General features: G+C 46.4%; 4 protein-coding genes across 7 annotated transcripts; 3 read left to right on the top strand and 1 right to left on the bottom strand.

Annotated features, from left to right (window-relative positions):
* The first annotated feature begins 703 nt into the window (after window positions 1-703).
* stmA (Protein EFR3 homolog stmA) lies at window positions 704-5885 on the top strand. Of its 4 annotated transcripts, none has more exons than XM_001361496.5 (9): window positions 704-1202; window positions 2578-2782; window positions 2856-3009; window positions 3074-3319; window positions 3540-3581; window positions 3733-3863; window positions 3938-4801; window positions 4870-5494; window positions 5578-5885. In XM_001361496.5, the coding sequence occupies exons 1-9, from the start codon at window positions 1118-1120 to the stop codon at window positions 5728-5730; spliced, it is 2505 nt and encodes an 834-aa protein (XP_001361533.2). In that variant the 5' UTR covers window positions 704-1117; the 3' UTR covers window positions 5731-5885. The 4 variants fall into 4 exon arrangements, with proteins under 4 accessions (XP_001361533.2, XP_004444384.1, XP_015040417.1 ...); XM_015184931.2 differs by lacking the exon at window positions 704-1202 and adding an exon at window positions 1845-2002; XM_033379071.1 differs by lacking the exon at window positions 704-1202 and adding an exon at window positions 2082-2109.
* A 162-nt stretch (window positions 5886-6047) lies between these two features.
* Window positions 6048-6398, top strand: LOC117183534 (uncharacterized). Its single transcript, XM_033377594.1, has one exon. It carries the CDS (start codon window positions 6048-6050, stop codon window positions 6396-6398), a length of 351 nt encoding a protein of 116 aa, XP_033233485.1.
* Window positions 6399-6414: 16 nt separating this feature from the next.
* gcl (germ cell-less) lies at window positions 6415-11383 on the bottom strand. Its single transcript, XM_001361494.5, has 4 exons — window positions 11027-11383; window positions 8731-8895; window positions 7709-8656; window positions 6415-7648 (listed from the first exon to the last, which is right to left on the bottom strand). The coding sequence occupies exons 2-4, from the start codon at window positions 8862-8864 to the stop codon at window positions 7000-7002; spliced, it is 1731 nt and encodes a 576-aa protein (XP_001361531.2). The 5' UTR covers window positions 8865-8895; window positions 11027-11383; the 3' UTR covers window positions 6415-6999.
* A 1178-nt stretch (window positions 11384-12561) lies between these two features.
* sub (kinesin family member subito) lies at window positions 12562-14834 on the top strand. The gene is made up of 4 exons (XM_002138717.4): window positions 12562-13228; window positions 13293-14304; window positions 14372-14552; window positions 14619-14834. Exons 1-4 carry the CDS (start codon window positions 12709-12711, stop codon window positions 14766-14768), a joined length of 1863 nt encoding a protein of 620 aa, XP_002138753.2. The 5' UTR covers window positions 12562-12708; the 3' UTR covers window positions 14769-14834.
* Window positions 14835-15580: the final 746 nt, after the last annotated feature.

Below are 15580 nucleotides of genomic sequence, written 5' to 3'. Positions count from 1 at the left end.
ATACAGAAAATACAGAGTGAGTATACATTTATGTAAATGTATATGAGTATATGCTGAACACACTTGAATATTTGAATATCACAGTAATTAATCAAAAGATCTCGGAATAAGCGAAATACAAATAAATCATCGATCGTCATCGTCGGTCAAGAAACTATAAAGCACCCCGCTGGAGTGAGACCACGTCCACTTTGATAGCTCTTCTCCACCCCGCTCCACTCCTCGCCACACTCCTTTTCTCTCCCCCTCACCCATCCCACCAAGGAGCCCATTTAGGCTTAATAAAGTTGTCAACGCACGAAACTGGCGTGTGAAGAGAGCCCCCAGACAGCAGGCCAGCTCTTTTCCGCAACCAACACCACACACTCTCCGTTGTCCGCTGATGGTCGCAATTGACAACATCGAGTGTCCGTGGGCTTCACGATTCTCGTTTTGCATTCCATCTTTCGAGTGTTTAATTGTCCACTGCATAACGGTAAACGAAGCGAATGAATGCCCTGTCCTGCCCTGCCCAGGTCCCCTCCCCAAAGCCACTTCATGAATGAAAATCATACGCGCAAAAGCTTACCATTTCCCCTGAGCTTTGCTTTTTCTGCTGTGCTTTTGGGGGCGAAGCCTGACAAGTGTGGTGGCAGCATAAGAGCTTTTGTGCGAAAAGTACATTTTCCCTAACACACATTTTCCATTCAGTTTGTTGTTTCTGCCGTGTGCGGTTTGAGTTTCAGGCCCCAGCTGCCGTTAGCAACCGTTTTTAGATTTTATTAATTGCATTAAATATTGTTTTTCAAAAGCAGTAGCGTTTTAATTGAACGTGTTGCGGGCGTAGGACAATTACTTTTTGTTGATTAGTATTCAGAAATGTGTGTCAAAACAAATAAAGGGGAATGGCATCATTAGCCCAAACCCCGAAAGTGGGGTCCCCTGTGATATAAGTGGCGACAATGGCAATAAAAAGCTTGGAGACAAGGCGAGAGTAGCTTTACCCCCACTGGGTCGGCCATCAGCTGACTTCAAGCAACAACAAACGGAGATAGACGCTCGCGCTAAAAATAATCAAAGTTCATGGTCAACATCCTGCAGGGGGGAGTGGGACCTTCGTTCTTAGCGATATCTAACAATGGCTTTGTTACGCTGCTGCTTTGAGCCGCCGGAATTGCCGGAGTTCTTCGACAGTTTCGTGCAGAAATGCACTGATCCAAGTTGTAAGTATAAAATGTGATCAAACATAAGACTAATGAGAAAACTAGTTTAAAAAAGCAACGGTCAAAAGGGATTGCTGCTAGTGCTACAAAAATAAATTTAATGCGGGAAATGTTAAAACCGGTTTTAAACTCTAGATTTAACTTGAAGTTTGGTTGAATACTAACATACAGGCAGGCTCCGATTTTAGTTTTAACAAAAAATTAACGATTTAGTGCTCCCGATCTAGTATCTTTGGCGCGCATCACTGTTGTGTTTTTATTGGTTGTTTGTGGTTGGAAGACACTCAAAGAAAAATAGGGTATATTGGTTTAAGAAAATAAAATTGTGTGTTCAGCTCTGAGGGTTTTAGCTAGCTAGTAATCCTAAGCCGATCATGGACAGACAACGATGAGCCCATTGAACCTTGAAGAATTTAAGCGCAGTTTAGGTAAAAGATCACCGTGTGGTTTTTTAAGTAAAGAGGAAGGATAGGCTGGATCTACAAGAATAATAATAACTATTAGTAATAGTAATAAATAGTAATAATAAAAATCAAGTTGTTATCATGTTTAAATGCAGGGGGCTTAAGTGGGCTAAGTTAGTTTTTTCATCGGTATATTTGCGGTATATTTTGAGAATGAGGCGGTATATTTCTGAGGGTCAGCAGTATATTTATCGACACTGCAGAGCATAGCTTTTATCGCACTTTCATAAAATAATAATAATAATAACAGATTATTAGATAAAAAATAATAATCTTATGCCGCGATAAAGACCAACAAAGCAAATTACGCCTTTGGAGCTAACGCTGACATGCCTGGTAAGCAATCGGGAGAGAAGAGAGCCAGGTGAAAAGAGCTTGGCGTGATAAAGGCCATTGAGAACGATATGACCTCGACACCAAAGTGAAGAAAATGACGCCACCAGGTGGGAAAATCCTAATCGATGGAAAAGTCAGGGGGAGTGGGAGTAGACCGGAAGGGTTATATGATGATGGAACAGGCAAATATCGCCGAAGAGCGGTGAAAAGCACAATCACTCATCGTGGCACAGACTCAGGCACAGACACACAAACATACACAGGGGCACGCGACAGCTGGAAATCCGAACAGCAAAACTACAGTCCGCTATAAACATTATCGCGATAAGATTACAACGGAAAATGGTGGTCGCACCCATTCGACCCGACCTTACCGAGCGCCACCCGCTGACTGCTGCCGGGCAGGCGAATCGCCAGCTCCCGGGTCGCTCCCCGTAGTCGATTTTCGCCAACCGCTAAACTCGGACCACTCCGATGACGTCGCTTCGTCGTCGTTGCGATGTTTACATACCGCTGCATACGCATCTGTCTTCCAAATCCGTCTAATAGCTGTGCCTTTCCGTGCGCTATTCTAGGTTGCTGCGGGTGCTGCTCGGCGCTGCGGCCGCGCTACAAGCGACTGGTGGACAACATCTTCCCGGTGAACCCGGAGGATGGCCTGGTCAAGTCGAACATGGAGAAGCTGACCTTCTACTCGCTCAGCTCACCCGACAAGCTCGACCGCATTGGCGAATATCTGTACCAGAAGGCCACCAAGGACATCAACCGCAAGCGCTATAAGTGAGTAAACCTACAAGATCTGCTGTTTGAATGTCATTAAATTTGTGTTGCCTCCCTCTTCGTGCCCCTAAAGGCTGGCAGAGATCGCCATGGAGGCCATGGACTTGCTGCTGCAGGCCTGTCACGCCCAGACCACACTCAACCTGTTCGTGGAGTCGTTCCTGCGCATGGTGCAGAAGCTGCTGGAGGACTCGAATCCGAATTTAAAAATCATGGCCACCAACTCGGTTAGTAAATACGAGCAGGCGTCTGCCCAGTTCAGTCCTTTGCTTAGCGTGCCCTTCCTTGCAGTTTGTCAAGTTCGCCAACATAAACGAGGACACGCCCTCCTACCACCGACGCTACGATTTCTTCATCTCGAAGTTCTCGTCGATGTGCCACAGCGAGGGCAGCGATCTGCGGGATAGCCTGCGGCTGGCCGGCATCAAGGGACTGCAGGGCGTCATACGGAAGACAGTCTCCGATGATCTGGTCGAGAACATCTGGGCGGCACAGCACATGGAGAAGATTGTGCCCTCGCTACTGTTCAATATGCAGGTGAGAAGAATGATCCCTCCCGCCATGTAACTCCCGATCCAGAGGTGCTTGGATCGGGTCCCTGACATTTCAATGATTGGATAACGAATCAAAATTTGCTGCGACTTGAACTAATTTCGATATATTCTGCATTTCGTTTTCGTATATTCTGTTAATGCAAACCAAACCCTAACCAACCAACCAATCCAAAACACAACCAACACACAACAACATGAAACAGTTTTGTGTAAACGTTATGTTCGTGAAGAAAAATTTACTGGCGGTAATAATTACTATAATCGAATCGAATTCTAGCATTAAATGCGCACCTTGAGCTGTAGACCAGCATCTGTGCGAGTAGTTTAGTAGATGATAAGATAAAAAATTCTATATGGTACCCTGACTCTAACATATTTCTCTATCGCCCGCCGCAGTCTGGCGACCTCACGCCCGTCGAAGATGCCACCAATGTGACGCCACCAGCACTGGCCGAGGAAGTGCTGCGGGAGCTGGTCGGACGAGCCTCGTTCGGACATATTCGGAGCGTGCTCAAGCCGCTGTTGACGTAAGTAGTAGCCATCGAAGCGTCAAACTGTCAGTCAATGTGCTCAATCAATGTTTACCCCCGCAATCGCACAGACACCTCGATCGGCATGAACTGTGGGTGCCCAACACCTTTGCCATTCACACGTTCCGCATTGTGATGATATCGATCCAGCCGCAGTACTCGTACACTGTGGTGGAGACTCTGATGCAGCACCTGGACAGCAACTTCAAGTCCTCGCCCAAGACGCGCACTTCCCTGGCGGTGGTGCTGTCGAAGATCATTGCCATTGCGGCTGGCGAGAGTGTGGGACCCTCGGCCCTGGACATCATCAACAATCTGCTGACCCACTTGCGTACCAGCGTGAGCACCACCAGCGAGATCACCCCTGAGGAGTCGCAGTACCAGGAGGCGCTTATAAATGCATTGGGCGAGTTTGCCAACCATCATCCCGACTACCAGAAGATCGAGATAATGCTGTTCATCATGAACACGGTGCCGGACCCCTCCAAGAAGAGCAAGGGCGACCAGATGCTACAGAACATTCTGCTCAAGTCGCTGCTCAAGGTCGGCACCCAGTACAGCACGGTGTCCTTCGAGAAGGCCTTCCCCGCCTCGTTCCTGCAGCCGCTTCTGAAGATGGCCCGCGCCCCCCACGATCCTACACGTCTGATTGTCATGCAGATCTTCCAGGCCCTCTTGGATCGCCACCAGAACGATCAGGTGCTCAGTAGTGTCAGTGTCAAGCAATATCCGGCCCTTTCCCAGGAACCGCCCTCGCGCTCTGACATCATTTTCACGCACAAGCATGGATCACACATAATGCAGGCGCTCATCGATAGCATGGCGCTCTCGGACCGCGTCGACGCCCTGTCCGCGAGCTACAACACCGCCGCCCTGCTCATCGTGGAGATGTCCAGCAGCGAGACAGTGCAGGAGTTCCTGTTGTTCATCCTGGGGTGAGGCATCGGCGTCTCATCAGAAGCCATTAATATTTTTAATAAAACTATCGTTCTACCATATTTAGCATTCAGGAGGTGGCCAACACAGTGGAGACCTTGGGAGCCGTGCACAAGTGCAATTTGCACGCCATATCCATTGCATTGCTGGTGCTGATCTCGCGAGTTAGTGGCATCAACAATCTGCTGGAGTATGCCCAGAAGATTGTCGATGCGCGACGCGAGGAGGCCACCTACTTTCTTCCGCCGCTGCTGGAGTCCAAGAAGGTCGCAACGAAGAGCCTGAATCTGTCGCTTCCACACCTGGCAATCGACAAGTTGGCGCTGGGCGAGTGTCTGCAAAATGCTGGCATGGATGCCCAACGTCTCAATACAGGGGCTCCCTATACGCTCAACCAGACGGACAATCCCGGCCATCGCCATTCCTGGGTGGAGTCGGTGAGCTCCCATTTGACGCAGCGCAACAGCTCGGCGGATCTGACGGTCTACAATGGGGATGTGGACAGTGTGAACAGCTCGCCGGGCGTGTGCAAGAAGATACTGGCGCCCGAGTTCAATTTCGACGCGATGAAGCGGGCCCTGGCCGAGCCAACGGAGGCCGCCAAGCGGGAGCAGCGCGAGCGGCAAATGCAGATCGTACGCACCTTCCGCGAGGGCGAGTTCGATGATCTTGTGAGACGCACAGAACCGAAGGTAATTCCCATCCATACCCATCCGTATTCATGTAAATGAAGAAAGAAAGCATGCTAACTCTTTGGTTTCTTTTCCCTTACCAGCACGATCTCATCCAAAACCGCCTCAACGAGCTGTTCAACTCGCTGGCTGTGGAGCGTCAGATAACGCAAAGCGACAGCAAGGTGGCCCAGCTGCAGGGCAGCAACGAGAAGCCCATCTACGAGACAAACTTTCCAGAATTATTCTATTACTAATCTGTATTACTGTGAACCGCCTCCGGCGAAGCGAATGTTCTGTACTCAATTTATGCATATGATGGTAGCTATGAAAGCGAATTGGTTTGGTGTCAGTAGATAAATTTAATTAAATTTCCCGTTGTTAAATGCAAACAATTCAATTGTCCCCCAAATATGTATGTAGTATGTCCTATGCATTAGTTGTTATACAAATACAATATATACCTATTGTATGTCGGTACAAATTGTCTGTTTACAAAATGGGAAGTTGTACAAAAAATTGTTGTGGCTTGTCCTCATCATCAAGTAAACCGAAAAATACATGCTGCAAACAAATGCCTGCTGTGGAAGGGGCCGGACGCAATCCTTTCGTCAGGTTCCTGCTGCACTTCAAGAGGAACAACAAGGAAAAACTCTGCAACATGCGGCCGACTCAGGTATTGCGGTTCGCCAGCAAGAAGTGGAAGCAAATGAGCTGTGAGGAGAAGTCGCCCTACGTCCAGGCGGCCCATAAATCAAAGTACAGGTTTTGGTCGCGGAACAAGGAGGCCAATAGGATTATGGAGAAGTTTCGCCAAACTGTGGGCTGTGCGAACCCTCGGACAAAAAACGTCTTCAAGGTGATGGTTGATCTCGACTCCTGGCGGCAAAGCGTCCTGGATGACCTGCTTGGGGATGATGAGTAGCATACGAATTTGAAACTATTTTGCAATTAATCGAAGACTTTAATAAACGAAATCGAGATAATTGTTACTGTGCGTACATAGCGTACAAAGCGAATACAAAATGTGTTAGGACAGTTAGATGCGCAAACATACTACATGACTATATAATCCGAATACGCCTCAATCTTAGTTACATTGCCGCGTTGCTGCCTACTTACTCGTAGGCTTAACAAGTAGATCATCTTTGAGTGAGTTGGCTTATATCTGCATCAATTACAATATGCAACATCGATGTGCGACCGCACGAGCGATTCTCGAGACTACTCCAAAGAGTAGAGTTCAATAGTTAATTATTACATTACATGTACATGTAGGTTCTAATGAAGTAAACGATATACAAAAATATAGATCTGGGCGTACCAGAACGATCTTCGGAGTGCCCGAACTTAATTTACAAACGTGTGGATCACGTCACACGATTATCGTAATCGTAAGAGAAACTAGCAGATAACGAATTTACAATTACATCTAAAACGAGACTCGACCAGTGCGAGTCCATGAACAGGAAATGGTGGTAGTAGTGCTTATGGAGGTGATCCTGCTATTTGGTGGATGTGCGCGCTCAGCACGCTATGTCGCCGAACAGTGCATCAGCGTCGGTGGACACACCGATCTCTCGGTGCCAACTTATCCTTCGCCGCGGTGACGGGGACGTGGGCGTTGACCCCTCCGAGTCGCCAATGTAGACCGCCGAATCATCAGCACTGGCCGGAGTCAGCGGCCTCTCGCAAGTGGCTCCGATCTCCGAAATGGGTATGGAAAGTGAAGTTGTTGTCGTTGCCTCCTCGCTGTGCGGCACAACCTCCTTGAAGCTCTGATTGGGGGGCATGACGACGAGCATGTTAATAGATATAAGCAGCGGATGGACTAGTTTCGGGTCGAGAACCATCAGCGGCACCTCCTCGTTCTTCTCAAGACTCAGCGAGCAGATCTCAGAGGTTTGTGTGAAAACTGGCTGGCGTTGAGCATTGATCGAAGTGACAGTGGTGCGGATCATGAACTTGCGCCTGGTCTGCAGGCTGAGGACTCGCTCGTGCTCGTGCCGGTGGTGGCGCCTAATGTTCAGTCTGCGCGAGTCCATGATGAGTATGAGATCCATGCCGAAATTGAAGCCCGTCCAGCGCCACTTCTGGTAACCCGGCTCGGTCAGGAGGCGGCCACATCGCATACAGTTCTCGAAGAACTGTTCGTCGTCCAACTGCTGTGGACTACTGTGGGAGCAACAAAAATGTACAATCATCTCTTGAGACTGGGCGATGGGATAGACTTACGTGTCCTCTTGGCCGTGATCGATCCTTAGCAGGGCGTCCCAGTGACTGTGGATGTGGCTGTAAAGCCACTCCTTGGGTATTATGTTGTCGTTATAGATGATCTTCAAGTCCATGTAGTGGTTTGTGAGGTACTGGGTGCGGAGCTTCTGGAAGACTGGAACAAACGGCTGACCCTCGGGCGTGGCCAGAAAGGAGCGTTCCTCCATCCGGCTGGTGAAGTACGTCCACTGGGCAACATCTACGCTGGGTGTGTGCGTATCTACGCCAGCGTTGACCAGTCGTTCCTGCGTCTTCTGCGCCTCAGCCCGCTGAACCGGGTCTTCGGGATCGTGGTCGGGGTGCAATCGCAGGAACATCCACGTGCGAAGCAGCGTATACAGGGAAAACTCTGTCTGCATCACGTACAGGTCTTTGCTGGCAGTCAGGGCGGTCATCAGATCAATGGAGATGTGCCGCAACAAATTGGGTTGCTTGCTGTAAATGCTGAGTAGGTTGATCTGGAACCACTGGAAGGTGGACTTCTTCACCCCCACCACTCCGTACTGGCAGGCCGCCTCGTAGTAGTGGATGGCCGTCTCCGCATTGATGGTGTCCACCATCACCTCGGCGCACTTGTCGATGATGCCGTCCAGGTGGAAGAGCGTGGCCGTGGCCAGCACTGGTATCACATCCTTTGGATCTATCTCGATCTCGTCCGAGTACATGGAGCCGAAAACCGCATCCAGGCTCTCCACGTTGATGCGGTCGTCGGGAATGGTGATCTGCACAAAGTTCTGTTGTGCCTCCTTCCACGTCCCATTGAACATCGTGTAGAAGTAGGGGCTCTGACTCAAGTACACCTTGTGCAGGTGCCACACCTTGTCCAGCACCATCACGGCCACATCCGAGTTCTTTTCCTCCTTGAACAGTGCCTTGTAAATGTATTGCGTGGTCGTCAGCAGTTTCTTCCTGGCGGTGGAGGCAATCAATAAATTAGCAAATGGAACCACAAACAGTTGGGCTCGGGCAGCTCTCATGCTTACTTCTTGGGCAGAGTGGTACCCAACTGCGTCTGCTCATCCTGACTAAGGGCGGAGTCCGTGCTGCGCTTCCGCTTCCGGCGGTTGCCAAACACCTCGGCCACATTGCTCTGCATGGAGCCCATAATCTGACCCATGGCTGGAGTCCGCTTCCTGGCGCTCGATTGTCTGAAAGTATTCGTTCAACCTATCAATACATGTGTGCGTATGTTGCGTGTGTGTTGTGTGTGTGTTGTGTTTGTTTACAAATTATCGAGGGGGGAAGATTTGGGTCGAGTTTATCGATTTGACAGGTTGCGTGTTGATAGTGCCTCCCTAGGCCTGCCTACCTGAATGGAAATGGAACCAGTTGACCCAGTTTCGCTGCAGCAGCAGGGCGCCCCGCAGCTGCTTAAGCGAAAACCTTTTCCCCGTGGGCGTCGAGTGGGTGCCCAGCATAAGCCCTAGGTCCACTAGAAAGTCTGTTCATCAATAGCTCAGCTCAACAGATGGTGATGTCATCATCATCATCACCGTCGTATGCAGTGCGCTTCGAACTGTTCCGACAGTTGCAGTCAAAGCGCACATGACAAAAGGGACAAGTTGCACAAATCTATACGATTGGGATCATTTTTGCGTAGTTCTAAAAGCAGTTCAGTCCCATAAACGAGCCTATTTCATATCTAAAGCACGTCTCTTGCTGTCCCTATTCAATCAGACTCCATAAAATTATAAATAGCTGCAATATATCTATGAAGCCCCACCTCACTGTATCTGTGAACATTTTCATGTAATTTTGGGGGGAGGTTGGATATATAATTAGAACGAGATCAAACGAACTCGTTTTCGTGGCGTTGTTGTTTATGTTTTCGCGTTCAGCTGGAGCTGGATGAATGTTGTAACCATGTCAAGGCCGTTGATTCCAGTGGTTACACTGCCTATAAAGAAACACACTTTCATATTTGGGCAATGCTGATTGTCTCTATCAGAGGAATGTTGAAAAGACGGTTGGATGTTTGATTTGTTGACCCCTAAATGGAAGTAATCTTCTGCACAATCAACAGAAGAATTCAGAGTTTAATCCAGTCAGTTTATTCCGTTTCTTAATCATTAATCGGATCTGAATCGACGGCTTTCAACACCTATGTATATTGTGTCGACAACACCGCGATTCGCATTGATATGGATGGCCAGACACGGTCGATGGTCGCCTTCAACCAACCGACTTATCCAGCCAGCCAGTCCCATCTTGAACTCACATTTCAATTATGTGATATGGAATGGTGTAAGGGTGGGAGCAGCAGCAGATGGAGGTTTGTTTTGGTGCGGCGCAGTTCCGAAAACAAAAGTAAACTATTGGGAACCGGTTTGCGCAGCCATACACATTTCTTATAAGACCAAAACAAGAAAGGCGATTGCAGCAGATTCAAATTACGTCACCAGTTAGAGGCACAGATACACACACGCACACAGAGAGAGGGAGCGAGGGAAACGGAGAGATAGAGAGACTCTAAACAATTGTCGTTATATTTGAATGACGATGATATCACACTGCAAATATGATATGGGAAAACAGTAACTTGAAAAACCAACTAAATGGGAAAAAAAGAAGAAAAAAGTTAATGTAGCCCAAGGAGTAACGGCTAATTAACGTGAGTTTTCGTCGAAGAAGCCAACAAGCTCGGGCGGGATTCGAACACACGAACGAGTGTGAGCGAGCGCGATCGTCCCTCCTAAAACCGCATGAGAAATTTCCAAACGTCTAGACCGCATAGCCACGCCAGCTAGAAGTTTGATCGCTTCCCAGAGCAAACATACATGCTCATGTATACATATGTATGTGTGGAATAGATATTACACCGAATAACAGCTGTTGTTGCGGTTGATCCCAACCTGATTGGCACTCTCCAAATTCGCACTTATTTACGACGGGCTGTTGTTTGGCACTGATAACGCCATAGGCCCCACTTTGATATGGCGAGCACACACACCATCTATCTGATCACCCACCCGCGTGGACGCTTTTGTTCTCTCCTTCTCTCTGATTCCATGGCGTTTCGTAGAGTGCAGTTAATCTCTGCCTCTATAAATAGGAGACAAAAGTGAATTCGGAGTATGACGTAGTTCAGAAGTGTGGGACAGGGGAGGAAAGGCAACTAGTGCGTTTGCTGAGAAACAGCCACAGCGCGCAGCCAGCCAACGCGCAGGAACGAGGAGAAACAACAATCGAACGACGCAAAATGATGGGCACTAGGGTTCGCGGGGCGAGGGGAGACATAGGCAATGGCGGTGGTGGGCACTGAGATAAAAGGAAACTTACTGTAAAAGTGCAGTTACAGTAACGCGATTTTATATAACTGCAGTTGCACTCCACGTTCACTTTTGCTTATTTGCTAAAAACACCAATTAAAAACAGGTTTCTATGTGTCTTTATCAGTTCATATTTAAAATCAAATGTTTCTATTTGTATTTTGTACGCAAGTTCCTCTTTTCCACAGAGCGATGCACCAACCCCGAAAAAAAACAGTAACACGGGCAGTAAAAAGTAATTATAAGCGCGGGATGCGGAGAGATGTTTTCTACGGTATTTGCAATGTTTATTGTGCGGCGCGCGTATTGAAGATTTCTCACGATTGAATTTTTCTACAGCTGGGCCCCAACGTTGGATTCGAGCCCCACAGCCCCCATTTATCGTTAACATATACGGTCCGACCCCCAGAAATATACCAAAATATACCGCCTTATTTTCAAAATATACCGTGAATATACTGACGAATTCAAGTTCTATTTTACATATTCCTCGTTTTCTTTCTTCCGTTTAATATTACTAGCTATATAGAACATTTAGCCGTGCCCACATAATTTTACTCAATTAATGCATCAATTTTCTACACAATTGGTTAGTTTTTAGTCGTTGCTTTTATTGTATTTTGACTAAAACAAGGTTTAAACAAAATAGTTCAACAAAAAAAACAGTCGCAATGTTGCTAGTATTTGAAGACATGATGCGTGTATAGGCCTTTGTGCACCCTTTTTCGTTAATTTTATATGTGGATCAAACGCAATTTATTAAGACCTTTTCTCAAATTGATATGTTTTTGACTAATTCATGTGTACTATTAGTATCTTGTATATATTTATCTCGATCCTGAGCCTTGGAAGACAAACGTATTCACAATTTTATAACATCCATTTCCCACAGGGTATGTGTGCATGGAATTAGCAACATGTTTGTGTATGGAATGAGACTCATTGTTGCAATAGCGAAACTGCGGCGAATCGGGTATTGCCTATATTTCAAGCTATAGATGCCCACTTAGCTTTATCCCATAGATAAATACATTTTTTACATGATTGCTTCTTTTAATTACCTTTACATAATTTATTTTGACTAAAATACGGTTTTCAAGTAAATGTTGCTGCAACAGTGTGTATGGAATGTGCAACATTGTGTATGGAACGAGACTCATTGTTGCTAAAGCGAAACTGCGGCGAACTGCGGCGAATTAAAAAAAAACGACCAATTCCTCATATTCTTTGTTCCGTTGAATAATACTATCTATATGGAACATTTAGCCATGCCCACTCAATTTTGTACGATTGATGAATCAATTCTATACATGATTGGCCTATTCGAAATACTTGCATTTATTGGATTTCTATATAGCATTGAAAATTAAATTAATAGATTGGTGAAATTGACAAAAATACCATAGGAGCGCGGCGAAAACCAGTATTTCTCCAGTATGACCCTCAGAAATATACCAAACTATAGTCTAGTCTTGAACTTGCAGTCTATCAATAAATTTTGGCAAAAACTATCACGATATATATTACGAACTGTCAACGTTCGATACCTGGTCGTAGCTGTCATCTACAAAAATTTGAAAAAAGCGGCAACACTACCAGAGGCGTCTGAAAAAAAGCGCGAATCTACAATTGAAAATAAAATCTGCAAATCAGCAATAAACTTGGAATATTCGGCGACCGTCACACCTTAACATGAGCGATTCGTATGAAGCACCAGTGCGCGAAAAGCGCTCATTTCTCATGGCTCGAGATCCCAGCGTTGACCGGCGCTGTCGACCAAGACCGGAGAAAAAGTTGCGTCTGTTCGATGATATACATGAAGCCACGGAGAGCACAGACGGCTCAGACTCTGAGTCAGAGTGCGCATCCAGTTGTGGAGACTATGCAACCAGTGTCCCGATTGCAGAAGATAGCAGTGTCGCGGATACTGGGCCACAGGTCTTTTTGCGTCTGCGTCCGGTGGGTGCCGCCTCCAAAGCATACTCGGTATCAGAGGATGGAAAAGTGCTGGTTACCAGCGCAAAGAGTGAAAACACCAGCAACAATGTCAACAGAATGGAAAAGCACTTTGGATTCACATCTATATTCGATGGGTCCGTTGGGCAGCGGGATGTCTACGACATTTGTGTTGGTCCCAGGATTGTGGATGAAGAATGCGTTACCATAATGACGTATGGCACTTCAGGCTCGGGAAAAACGTACACATTGCTTGGTATGTTCGATATTTTACTGTCTGCACCAAACGGCAACTGGTCATAATGTTTTTTCCCACAAAGGCGATGATGTGCTTGCTGGTGTTATACCCCGCGGACTAGAGCACATATTCACCATCTACCTGGAAAACTTGTACCACTCACCCAAACTAAAACTGGTCAACGGCTGCATTGAGTTCCTTCAGGACGAGACCACGCTGCGGGAAATGCAAATAAGCAAGAAACTGCTTAACTTGTGCCCGGATATTGGCGGGCATCACGAGCGACTGAAGGAGGCGATTCAGGGGGATCACACCTTCGAGACAAAGGCCGACCCGAACGTCTCGGTAATGATTTGGGTATCATTTGTGGAGATCTACAATGAACTGGTATATGACCTATTGAGCATACCGCCGCGTCAAGAAAATCTTGGTGCTGTTCCGCGAAAATCCATGAAGATCACCTGCAATAAAGGTCAGGTATATATCAAGGGCCTGACGACTGTGTTCGTAAGAAGCAGCGAGGAAGCCTTGCGGCTGCTGCGGCTGGGACAGCAGCGTTCCACCTACGCTTCGACCTCGGTGAACGCGAACTCTAGCAGATCCCACTGTGTCTTCATCGTGGATGTGTTGAAGTACAACAGCTCGGGAATGACCACTCAATGTTCGTACAAGTTCTGCGACCTCGCGGGCTCGGAGCGTGTAAACAACACGGGCACCATCGGGTTACGCCTCAAGGAGGCGAAAAACATCAACACCTCCCTAATGACTCTGGGGCGGTGTCTGGACGCGGCCAGTACTTCACGGAAGAAGCCAAACACTGACGTCATACCATTTCGCGATTCAAAGCTTACCATGCTGTTGCAAGCAGCCCTGCTCGGAAAGGAACGCTTGGCCATGATAGTGACTGTCACACCGCTGGAGAAGTTCTATGAGGAAAACCTGAACGTGCTCAACTTTGCCTCCATAGCGAAGAATATCATTTTTAAAGAGCCTTTGATAAAGCAGCATAGTACACGATATTCTGGTTTCTTTGACAACTCTAAAAGGAATACCCAGTACGAATACATCAAAGAGATTGAGGAGGATAATATCAGGTATAGAAATCTAATGAGCTCATTTCGTCATAATAACACATCGTATAATACACTTTTTACCGTACAGCCTGCGAGAAGAGATCGATCGATTGAAGTTCGACCATGTACTGAAGATGCAGCTGCTGGAGGAGAAGCTTCGAAAAGAACTTTCGGAGACCTACCAAGAATTGATGCGGGCAAACAAAAAGCTGTGGGAGGAGGAGACCGCGAAGAAACGTCTGATGGCAGAGCGGGAGTTCGAGTTTAAGGTTTGTACGCCTTACATAAGATGGTGTGCCTTTCCATTGCCACTAAACAATCGCGTATCATTGCAGCTGGGATCACAAAAGCGGCGGTACGAAGAGCAAATCGAGGATCTCAAGGATGAAATCGAGGAACTCAAATCTCCCTCAAGCGAAATCGACAGTATGGACGAAAAGGAGGATGAGCCCAATCCGTCCATAGAAATACTCGATGATGAATAATACATTTTATATTTGCCATGTTGTAATTTTGTTATAGTTAAAATAAAATCACTTTAATGAAATCTAGTAGTGTGTATTCTGAGAACTTTTCTATCCTAATCATCCTCGGGCTTGGGTCAATCTCTGTTTAAAAGGTATTTCAACGATATTTTGCAGGTAGTGGTCTCCTTACAAAGACCAGCAATGAGTAACGACTAAGACATATACATCTATAATTTTCAGAAATGGTCATTACGTTTTAAAGCAGCTTGGAAAACAGTATCGTTATATAGTAGGGTATACACATAGCCAAAGGCTGACAAGCAACAAGACTTTAAATACCAGCCACATTGACGTTACAACATTGTGACTGTTTTTTGTTTGTTAAAACCTTGTTTTAGTCAAAATACAATAAATGGGAGTACATAAAAGTAGTGGATCTTGTAGAAAATGTATATATCAATAGGATAAAACCACTAACCATACAGTATATATATACTGTATGGTTAGTGATAAAACTATGAGCAATTACGAACAATTACGCTCTAACTTTTTTTGTTTGACCTTTTTCGCTAAAACCTTTTTTTAGGCAAAATCTAATAAAAGCAAGTATTTAAAATAAGCCAGTCAAGTAGAAAGTTGAATCAGTAACCATATAAAATTATGTGGGCAGGGCTAAAGGATCTATCTAGCTAGAAATATTCTACGGAATATCAGAAACGAGTAATATATAGAATGTAACTTGAATTCGTCAGTATATTTGCGGTATATTTTTAAAATGAGACGGTATGTTTTGGTATATTTCTGTGGGTCGCACGGTATGTTTTTATCAC

This window comes from Drosophila pseudoobscura, chromosome 3 (assembly GCF_009870125.1).
Source record: "Drosophila pseudoobscura strain MV-25-SWS-2005 chromosome 3, UCI_Dpse_MV25, whole genome shotgun sequence".
Lineage (NCBI taxonomy): Eukaryota > Metazoa > Arthropoda > Insecta > Diptera > Drosophilidae > Drosophila > Drosophila pseudoobscura.
This window is presented reverse-complemented; position numbering and strand designations above follow the sequence as displayed.

Coding starts and splice junctions, on each gene's coding strand:
- gcl (XM_001361494.5), bottom strand. CDS start 8,864: ATGGGTCAGATTATGGGCTCCATGCAGAGCAATGTGGCCGAGGTGTTT. Junction 8,657..8,730: donor GGTACCACTCTGCCCAAGAA/GTAAGCATGAGA, acceptor CTCCACCGCCAG/GAAGAAACTGCTGACGACCA. Junction 7,649..7,708: donor GATCACGGCCAAGAGGACAC/GTAAGTCTATCC, acceptor TTGCTCCCACAG/TAGTCCACAGCAGTTGGACG.
- stmA (XM_001361496.5), top strand. CDS start 1,118: ATGGCTTTGTTACGCTGCTGCTTTGAGCCGCCGGAATTGCCGGAGTTC. Junction 1,203..2,577: donor GAAATGCACTGATCCAAGTT/GTAAGTATAAAA, acceptor GCGCTATTCTAG/GTTGCTGCGGGTGCTGCTCG. Junction 3,010..3,073: donor AAATCATGGCCACCAACTCG/GTTAGTAAATAC, acceptor CCTTCCTTGCAG/TTTGTCAAGTTCGCCAACAT.
- LOC117183534 (XM_033377594.1), top strand. CDS start 6,048: ATGCCTGCTGTGGAAGGGGCCGGACGCAATCCTTTCGTCAGGTTCCTG.
- sub (XM_002138717.4), top strand. CDS start 12,709: ATGAGCGATTCGTATGAAGCACCAGTGCGCGAAAAGCGCTCATTTCTC. Junction 14,305..14,371: donor ATTGAGGAGGATAATATCAG/GTATAGAAATCT, acceptor TTTACCGTACAG/CCTGCGAGAAGAGATCGATC. Junction 14,553..14,618: donor AGCGGGAGTTCGAGTTTAAG/GTTTGTACGCCT, acceptor GTATCATTGCAG/CTGGGATCACAAAAGCGGCG.